Here is a 10,672-nt window from a genome sequence, read left to right as displayed (position 1 = left end):
TTGAATGGCGGAGTGGTGTTGATGGGCCGAATGGCCCAACTCTGCTCTGAGAATTTATAATTTATGAACATGAATTATAAATCTTCCCCCCTGAATCTTACCACCCATGATGTGTTAAAGCACTGGGCTTATCTTCGTCAATTGTGGACAGCCCCCCCCCCCCCCCCCCCCCCCCCCCCCTCCCCCCCACCTCCACATATCACTTCTTTATGATGCAGGGGCTTACGGTGTAAGGAATATGAATCTTACTGTTTATGATGTGGCTAAAGCCATACCACAGTTTGAACCTCCCCCACGCCAATATTCTCCATTCAATTTGTGATAATGAATCTGAAGTGAGCAAATTTTGAAAGCAAAATACCTGTACCACAAAATAAATGTTAGAACATTTCGACAGATTATGTTGTGTAATATTTTTAAACCTGTGCAAAATATGCGCAAAAAAACATTAAAAAATCATTCAGCAAATCAAACAAAATTCTCACAACTGAAAAATAAAACTCTTCTCACAAGTTACTGAGTTTAATGAGTGGTTCTACAGAAATTATATATTTATTGGTTAATCATGGCATGAAGCAACATTCACAAACCATCCCACAGTCTATTCCAGCTAAACAAAATATATTGTGATTAAAAACATTGCAAACTCTTAATGGAAAGTGGTCCTGGATGGCTGAACACTAACTTTATAAAATGGACTGCTGGTGATGGTGATTCAAATTAACTATTTATATATGGAAAAAAAACAATCTTTAAATAAAGAAATAAGGAACTGCAAATGCTGGTTTGCTGAAAAGCCGGAGTGCTGGAGTAGCTGAGTGGGTCAGGCAACATGTCAGGTGACATGGACAGGTGATGTTTCAGTTCTGGAACGTCACCTATCCATGTTCTCCTGAGATGCTGCCTGGCCCCCTGAGTTAGTCCAGCAATCCGTGAAATCTTTCAATGCAGTTAAACCAAATTACAGCATAATTAGCAATGGACTCAGTATTAATGAAAGGCCTGAGGGGTTTTTACCTGCTTAATGAGCGTTCCAGACTGTTTTATTGTTAACATTGTTTCCCTGTGGAATCTTGCCAAAGTTTTGTCAACTTGCCAATCACTGTAGGGAAGTTTCCACCAGTTCTCTGCATTGGGTCCCATGCCCGTTTCAACTTGCTTCTATCTAAACACAATTACTCTTGCAGTAAACAGAAAATAAACTTAAATTGGCTGAGAAATATAACGCAAATGTGAAAGCCAAGCTACACAACTATATTTTTCTAGTTGACACAACTACAATGTTACTGAGAATAGATTGCTGTTAAAGAGTAGGCAGTTTCCGTGTGTTTCCATGTGAAATGCATGGAAGCATTTCATCTCTAACTTACAGACCGTTACAACCAGTGAGTCTGGAACGTTACAGATTGTGGCTCACTGGTTTCTTGACTGGTTTAAGGATCAGTTTGCGTTCAACTTTCCTCTTCCCATGTTCAGCTGCTGTTTCAACAGCTTGTTCTGTTTCTTCATCTGCCTGAATAAGTGTTGAGTTCCCATCAACTTCCCATGCAGATAGTTGTTGGACTTCTTCAGAGACACCACATTCTGCTTGAGCATCCGCACCAGCTCTTCCTTCTTGTAAAGGGCCCTCCGCAATTTTCTGCAGTGGGACTAAAGGAGACATTGAAGGCATTAGAGTATAAAGATAGAGTGGCATATTTCTATTTCACAAAGGCTGTAAAGTCAATGGCTATACAATAGAATGTGTGATAATCAGTGTACAGTCTTAATAGATTTCTTTATAATGGATTTTGATTATGATTTTAGTTTAGTTTAGTTTAGTTTAGTTTCAACATACGGCATGGAAACAGGCCCTTCGGCTCACCGAGTCCACACCGACCAGTGATCCCCGCACATTAACACTGTCCTACACACACTAGGGACAATTTACACATACACCTAGCCAAGTAAACTGCAAACTTGTACGTCTTTGGAGTGTGGGAGGAAACTGAAGATCTCGGAGAAAACCCACGTGGTCACGGGGTGAACGTACAAATTCCGCACAGACAGCACCTGCAGTCGGGAGCGAACCCCGGTCCCCCTTGGTGCATGCGCTGGAAGGCAGTAACTCACCGCCGTGCCACCGTGGCTGCTGTGGTTTTGCGGACTGTCCTACCGATGCCTGCACACGCCACCCCCCGGCCCTTGCCGCTTAGAGCCCTGGCTGCCTTTTGTGTATTGACCAGCAACTGCAGTCGTTTGTTTCAACTACTTATACAACAATAGCTTACTCGGTTGTAGCGAACAATCGGCAATAATAGATGCAATTCCCCATCTATGGTCCGTTATAACGAGGGGTTACGATATTGGATTTTAACACTGGAAGTAAAGTTACTACTGATTCTAACGTATCACCACTTGTAACTTTTTGTGTAATGCTGCATTTAACTATTTTTAGTGAAGGTCGACACAAAATGCTGGAGTAACTTAGCGGGGCAGGCAGCATCGCTGGAGAGTTGGAATTCCTCTCCAGAGATGCCACATGTCCCGCTGAGTTACTCCAGCATTTTGTGTCTATCTTTGGTGTAAACCAGCATCTGCAGTTCTGTCCTAACCATTTCTATTGTTTGGGACAAACAGATGTTTGATTTATAGCAAAGATTATCACCAACTAAGAGTCCCAGAAGCATACTATTAAGAAATGTACACATGCAGAAGCTCAGCTTGGCTGAAATAGAATGCCTATTATTTTCCTATATGAACAGACTGAGCTTATCTAACTTCAAAGGCTGGCAACCTCCAGTGCACTGCCATTTTCCTGTGTTTACACACTAAGGATACACTGCTTACTGGTGCAGAACACTCATAAGCCTCATCCTGCTTGTTGTAAACAGTTGTAATTCTCTGCCTCCGAGGCCTGTGGGTGTTTATTTCTTGAGGATAATTCAAGACTGAGAACAACTGATCATTGGGCATCAGAAGAACAGTGATTATTGTGATCAAATGGAAAGGTGCAAAATATTATTAAATGTTTAGATGATTAAGTGGCCTACCTATCACTCCTACTTCTTATGCCACTTCGATTCTTATCAATTATACCAGTGCCCAAGTAGAGTAAGGTGACGTGCCCCAATGACTATCGACCAGTGGCACTAATGCCTGTGGTGATGAAGTGCTTTGAGAGGTTGATCATGGAGCAAATCAACGCCTACCTCGACAAAAACCTGGACCCACTGCAGTTCGCTTACCGCCACAACAGATCAACGGTGGATGCGATCTCGCTGGCCCTCCACTATGCTCTGGACCACTTGGACAACAAAAACTCATGTGTCAGGCTGTTATTCATCGATTACAGCTCGGCATTTAACACAATCATCCCCTCCAAACTGGTTACCAAACTTGCAGAACTTGGTCTCTGTGCATGCCTCTGCAATTGGATCCTCGACTTCCTCATTCACAGACCACAGTCTGTTCGCATTTGTGGGAATGTTTCAGCCTCAATAACCATCAGCACGGGAGCACCTCAAGGCTGCGTGCTCAGCCCCCTGCTGTACTCAGCCCCCTGCTGTACTTACTCTATACTCATGACTGCGTAACCGGTCACAGTGCGAACTCCATCATCAAGTTCGCTGACGACACCACTGTTGTGGGGCGTATCACTGATGGGGATGTCAGAGTATAGAAGAGAGATCGAGCAACTGTCCATATGATGCCAGCACAATAACCTGGCACTCAACATCAGCAAAACTAAGGAACTGATTGTGGACTTTGGAAGGAGTAGGATGGGGGTCCACAGTCCCGTTTATATCGATGGTTGAAAGGCAAGGCAAGGCAAGGCAAGTTTATTTGTATAGAACCTTTCAACAACAATGTAATTCAAAGTGCTTTACATAAAACATTAAAAGCATTGGAAAGAAACACATATAAAATGACATTTAGATGTAAAACGATTATTAGATTATTCAGATAAAATAATTACAAAATTAAAAGCAATCAAATAAAATATTTAAAATAGAATAAAACCAGGAATAGAAGTTACAGTGCAGTATAGGTAATTAATAAATTGTGTAAGAAGCTGCGCTACGCAGAGCTTGCAGCAGAGGCAACGCAGCGTGGCTGGAACACCAAAGTCTATCCAGTTGAAGTGGGATGCAGAGGATTTGTTGCGTCATCTACAATCAGACTGCTGAAGGAGCTTGGAATCCACGGTCAGGCTCTGCGGAAGACCATAAGATCACTCTCAGAGGCGGCTGAAATAAGCAGCCGGTGGATTTGGCTCAAGCGGAACGACCCATGCTGGGCCCCAAGTACCTCAGGGTGAATCTTTGGGACGGTTTGACACGGGACACGCGCTGAGGGCTGATCATCCTGCAGCGGGCCGCCCTTGTGGAAGGTGTATAGTGGTAAAAGGCCAAAACACCCAGTGATGCAAGGGTACACTACTGATGATGTGTCCTGTGCCCAACTATCCTGAAGGTTACACAGGCCAAGATATACGTATCACCGCCCCCCCACCAATGTTGAGCGTCTACCACTCTCAACAATCAACGAATGTCGTGAAATGCTCCCCACCTATTGGCACAAGGGACTTTTAACATCTTGTCCTGTGTATTTGATTCTATTGTTTACTGAAAGGCAGCGGCAAACAGAAAGGGTCAAGAGCTTCAAATTCCTGGGCGTGCACATCTCTGAAGATCTTTCCTGGTCCGAGAACACTAATGCAATTTATCAAGAAAGCACATCAGCGCCTCTACTTCCTGAGAAGATTACGGAGAGTCGGTTTGTCAAGGAAGACTCTCTCTAACTTTTACAGGTGCACAGTAGAGAGCATGCTGACCGGTTGCATCGTGGCTTGGTTCGTCAACTTGAGCGCCCTGGAGAGGAAAAGACTACAAAAAGTATTAAACACTGCCCAGTCCATCATCGGCTCTGACCTTCCTTCCATCGAGGGGATTTATTGCAGTCGCTGCTTAAAAAAGGCTGGCAGTATCATCCCACACCATCCTGACCACACACTCATCTACCTGCTATCTTCAGGTAGAAGGTACAGGAGCCTGAAGACTGCAACAACCAGGTTCAGGAATAGCTACTTCCCCACAGCCATCAGGCTATTAAACCTGGCTCAGACAAAATTCTGATCATTAATAACCCAATATCTGTTATTTGCACTTTATCAGTCTATTTATTCATGCGTGTATATATTTATACAATGGTATATGGACACGCTGATCTGTTTTGTAGTAAATGCCTACTATGTTGTGTGTGCTGAAGCAAAGCAAGAATTTCATTGTCCTATCAGGGACACATGACAATAAACTCACTTCAACTTGAACTTGAATTCTTGTTCAGCTAAGAAATATCCTATTGTTTTAATATTGAGCAACAGTGTGATAGAGTCCAATAGGAAACATGAAGACAGGCACAAAAAGCTGCAGTAACTCAATGGGTCAGACAGTATCTCTGGAGAAAAGGATGTTTCGGGTCGAGACCCTTCTTCAGACTTCAATCCTGACATGAAACATCACCTATTGTTTTCCAGAGATGCTGTGTGGTCCGCTGAGTTACTACGGCTTTTTGCGTCTATCTTCGCTTTGAACCAGCATCTGTAGTTCTTTGCAACACATGCTTTACTAATATATCTATTTATATGAGTATTGTTATTTGAAGTAAACCAAGGATGTAGAAATCCCTTTGTGTTGGGAAGGGTGCAGTGATCTTTTGTGTGATAAAATAGACCATCAAAGTTTCATGAAACAGAAAGGTCTTTTCCATTAAGCTTTCCAACAGAGGGGATCATCAGGGGGTCCTGAGCCAGGGGTTAAATGGTTAAGGGGTAATCACTGTGGGGGTATGCTGTGGTGGGTGAGGGCACAAGGGCAGGATCAGGTCTTAAACCTTAGGCCAATTCTGGTCATTTGCTTGATGATATATGTTGGGACTTGGGATCAAAGTCAACATGTAGCAATGTAAGAGGGTAGGATATAAGTAACTTCAAGTAACCCTTTCATCCCCTTTCTCTCCATCCCTCCCCCACTCTAGTCATTGTGCCAATTTCAGTCGTCCTTGTGAGTTTCATTTTCACCTAGAACACAGCCAACAATGTTTTTTTTTTGCATATCATTCATTCATTTGTTCTATATCTCTCTATCACCGTCTATATCTCTCATTTCCCTTTCCCCTGACTCTCAGTCTGAAGAAGGGTCTCGACCCAAAATTTATATCATTAAGTCTCATCTTGACCACTTCCTGTTTGCGTTGTTGTTTGATTTTAGAAAAAACTCTACCATATATGGCTGTGATTATTTAGCTACCTTACTCAGAGTCCTCCTCCGACGATCAAGCCCCGAAGATTTTCCCATCAATGAAAAATAAGAGTTATTAGTGTTGAAAAAATCTTGAGAACTCTCTCCTGTCAATCACAGTGATGAAGGCCACGCCCCTTCTGGGGGGGGAGGGACTATAAAACCTGGAAGTCTGGACGTGACTCAGTTGCTGCAAGATAGAAACATAGAAACATAGAAAATAGGTGCAGGAGTAGGCCATTCGGCCCTTCGAGCCTGCACCGCCATTCAATATGATCATGGCTCCCAACTCAGTATCCTGTTCCTGCCTTCTCTCCATTACCCCCTGATCCCTTTAGCCACAAGGGCCACATCTAACTCCCTCTTAAATATAGCCAATGAACTGGCCTCAACTACCTTCTGCGGCAGAGAATTCCGGAGATTCACCACTCTCTGTGTGAAAAAGGTTTTCCTCATCTCGGTCCTAAAAGATTTCCCCTTTATCCTTAAACTGTGACCCCTTGTTCTGGACTTCCCCAACATCGGGAACAATCTTCCTGCATGTAGCCTGTCCAACCCCTTAATAATTTTGTAAGTTTCTATAAGATCTCCCCTCAATTTTCTAAATTCTAGCGAGTACAAACCGAGTCTATCCAGTCTTTCTTCATATGAAATATGGCGAGGGAGAGGCCACGACTCTCAGTCTGAGCTGAGAATCCACACAACACTGAGTGTCTACTGAACTGTGAGTGCCCTTTTTCTGGTCAGGAAAAAATCTTCAAGAAAATTAAAATGTCTATATTTGTATTTGAATCCAATCAATACCAGTAACTGACTTCTGGAAGCTGAACAAAAAGGACTTTTTTGTTGTTGTTGTGGGCAGGAGGGCAGGAGAGTGTTGGGAAAGGATCTGACTGCAACTCCAATGCTATCTTTTGTCATTCTAAAAATGTAGCAAATGTGGGTTTTATAATTTCTTAGTTTCCAGTTCTTTCGGCCCACCCAACAGGTCCCACTTAGTCTAGTGTCACCGATTCCTTTTCTCCAGAGATATTGCCTGACCATTTGAGTTACTCCAGCTTTTTGTGTCCGTCTTCTGTAGGATATAGGAGCGCACTCTATGCCGCTGGTTGCTACTGCACAATCCTGGGTGCCTCACGCATTTGTGCATGAAGCAAATAGAGTCAAATAGCACATTTCAACTTTTTGCCAATGTTTTATTGCAGAACAACTAACAGCATTGTGCTGCATGATAGAATTTCAAGACCTAAGTGTCTTATTCAATGTATATATCATATTGTGCAGTAGGTAGTTTTATTATCCTACACCATGATTCTAATCTGCCCACTGCTGCATAATCCCCAGGTTTAATTCTTGCTTTGAAAATTCAATATGCATCCAATAGAATTATTGGAACCTTCCAGTTCTTCTAATGACAGATTTAATTCTGCTGTATTTTTGGAGAGCGATTTGAATCACTCCATATGGTATTCATGCCCCCACAGCATTGAAATGAATGGAATCAAAAACGCACAATATTTATAAGAGAGAACAAGTACTAAAAGTGGAGACAAAGTGCATTCAAGTAGTGCCTTCCATAGGAACAAACATATGCTCACACATGTCTGATGTCTGAATATAATGATATTAAAATATTATGGCCACTTATTTGTGTGCTGAACTGCTCCATAAATCATGCATTTGCAACATGTATTCAATTCCTCAAATAGGATTGCTTCCTCTTTACTCAATGTTTGAACCACATTTGACAGTCCTGGAGTCTGAGAAATTGTGACATATGTCAACATCTACATGAAACAATGCCACATTGCAATTCACCCAACAAAGCCATTCAGTCTACTCTCTAACAATGTGATAGATACTCACCACTATCTACTCACCAACAATCAATCCAGGTTCCAATAAGGTCACTCAGCCCCAGCCTTGGACTAAACATTTACAAAAGAGCCAAATTCCGGTGGTATAGAAGCAATATTTGACCAAGAGCAGCTTTCTGGACCTATGGTGAAACTGAAATCAATGTAGATGAAAGAGGGAATCTCTCATTTATTGGGATGTATACTGCAGAACTTGGCTGAGATGGGAGGGATATGGATTATGTGCAGGCAGATACGAGTTGGTCTTGGCATCATGTTTGGCACAGACATTGCGGGCTGAAAGACGTGTTCTTGTACTTGTTCTATGTTCTATGTTTAATGATTGGTTTCATATCCAGTTCAAAGTTAAGTGATAGTCAATCATCTAAAGGGATCAGGGGGTATGGAGAGAAGGCAGGGATGGGATAGAGTTGGATGATCAGCCATGATCATATCGAATGGCGGTGCAGGCTCGAAGGGCCGAATGGCCTACTCCTGCACCTATTTTCTATGTTTCTATGTTTCTATCTCAGCTCCAGGTTGTCACGGCAAGAGTTCCGCAGGGCAAGGTTCTTGGCCCAACAGTCCTCAGCTATTATCAAAGGGTGGCACAGTGACACAGCTGGCAGATCTGCTGCTTCCCAGTGCAAGAAACCCAGGCTCAATCCTGACCTCGGGTGTAGGCTGTGTGGACGTTGTAGGTACTCCTTGTAACAGCATGGGTTTCCTTCGGGTGCTCCAGTTTCCTCCTACATCCCAAAGACGTGCAGGTTTGTAGGTTAATTGGTCTCTGTAAATTGTCCCTAGTGTGTAAGTAGTGGATGTATAAATGGGATAACAGTAAATTTGTGTGAACTGGTGATCAATAGTCTGTGTGGACTTGGTGAGTCGAAGGGCCTGCCGTAACTCTAATGAAATTAAACCCTTCTTCCGTCACAAGATCAGAATGCGGATGCTCATTGAAGATTTCTCAGTTCGGTGCCATTATCATAATTTATCATCAGAAAATAAAGCTCTTCGTGGTTTCAGGCAACCAAATCAGTACAAGTACTGCATGAACTGGGATGTAATGAGACGTATTCAAGATAGAGTTAGATATAGTTCTTAGGACTAACGGAATCAAGGGAAATGGGGAGAAAGCAGGAACGGGGTTCTCCACCAAGTGGCGCCGAACGATGGCTGCCTCGATTTGTTTCCGTATCATATCTTCGTCCGCACTGTGGCCTAACATCGAGGAGCTGGCGGCCTCTTGCTGGGGATTGACCTCGGAAGCTCCAACCACGGGAGCCTGTGGACTTTAACATCGTGGAGCTCGCATTCCCTGATTAGGGACCGGCTTCGGGAGCTTCGACCACCCCGATCGCGGGAGATTTGATCGCTTTGGCTGCGGGAGCTTTGATCGCCCCGACTGCAGTTGGTTCGACTCACCCAACCGCGGGAGAAAAGGAGGAAAGGAGATAAGATTTTATTGCGTTCCATCACAGTGGGGAATGTGGAGGAGCCGGTGTGGTGGATGTTTATGTCAAATTTTTTTGTATTTGTGTGTCTTGTTGCTTTTTTGGTATGACTGTGTGGCAAATCAAATTCCTCGTATGTTGCAAATTGTTACTTGGTTTATAAATTATGATTATGATTATTATGATTATTATTATGCTTTTGGATGATTAGCTATGATCATATTGAATGGCAGTGCTGGCTTGAAGGGTCGACCGGCTAACTCCTGCAATTATTATCTATGTCTCTATGTTTCATATCATGGCAAAAGGTGACTGGTGTTCAGCATGTCCGGTTCCTTTTTAACATCTGAAATGTTAAAAAGGAACAGCAGATCCTAGTTTACACCGAAGATAGACACAAAATGCGAGAGTAACTTAGCGGGACAGGCAGCATCTCTGGAGAGAAGAAATGGACAATATTTTGAGTCGAAACCCTTCTTCAGTGTTAAACCTATCTTGAAATTCAATAGTATTGTGACTATTGACTCCTGAGGGAATTTAATGACCATTCAGCAAATATGTTGTCATGGATGTAGCGGTAGAAAGGGTCTATCTTGGTGCAGTTCAGCTCTATGGCTCCATGACTCTATTTCGAGAACTTTAACTGGTCCAGCCACAAAAGCACTGATTCTAAACACAGGTCAGAATCAGATAACGTATCATAATCATAATCATAATTTCTTTATTAGCCAAGTATGTTTTGCAACATGCAGTCATTCATCATCGTTGAAAACATTAGCGACGCGGTGGGGCTGGTTTCTGACGAGAACAGTGACGGATGCACCACACATCTCTGTCCTCCAGATCCTGCGGACTTCCGCCACCGGAAGTATAGAATTTTGGTGTGTGTACTTTATCATCATTTCTTACATCTATGTACAGCAATGATCGCAACTTCTACTGAAGTGTGGATGGCTGTTGGCTCGGTAGAAGCTCATCCATCCTTTGACAGGTCTTGTTTTTAGTCCTGCTGGGAGTCCATAGCCCCCTCTTCACCTGACAAACCAGGTGGGGGAGATGGTTTAGTCGCCAACTATCC

At 43.1% G+C, this 10,672-nt stretch overlaps 1 protein-coding gene across 1 annotated transcript in view; it reads right to left on the bottom strand.

Annotated features, from left to right (window-relative positions):
• Positions 1–209: 209 nt before the first annotated feature.
• Positions 210–10,672, bottom strand: part of LOC129704783 (coiled-coil domain-containing protein 3-like) — a 43,511-nt gene continuing 33,048 nt past the window's right edge. Inside the window, exon 3 of the mRNA XM_055648130.1 lies at positions 210–1,650. Coding sequence (XP_055504105.1) covers positions 1,441–1,650 — 210 coding nt within the window. The 3' untranslated portion in view covers positions 210–1,440. The remainder of the gene's footprint in view (positions 1,651–10,672) is intronic.

The sequence above is a fragment of the Leucoraja erinacea genome, chromosome 16 (genome assembly GCF_028641065.1).
Source record: "Leucoraja erinacea ecotype New England chromosome 16, Leri_hhj_1, whole genome shotgun sequence".
In the NCBI taxonomy this organism is placed as follows: Eukaryota; Metazoa; Chordata; class Chondrichthyes; order Rajiformes; family Rajidae; genus Leucoraja; species Leucoraja erinaceus.
This window is presented reverse-complemented; position numbering and strand designations above follow the sequence as displayed.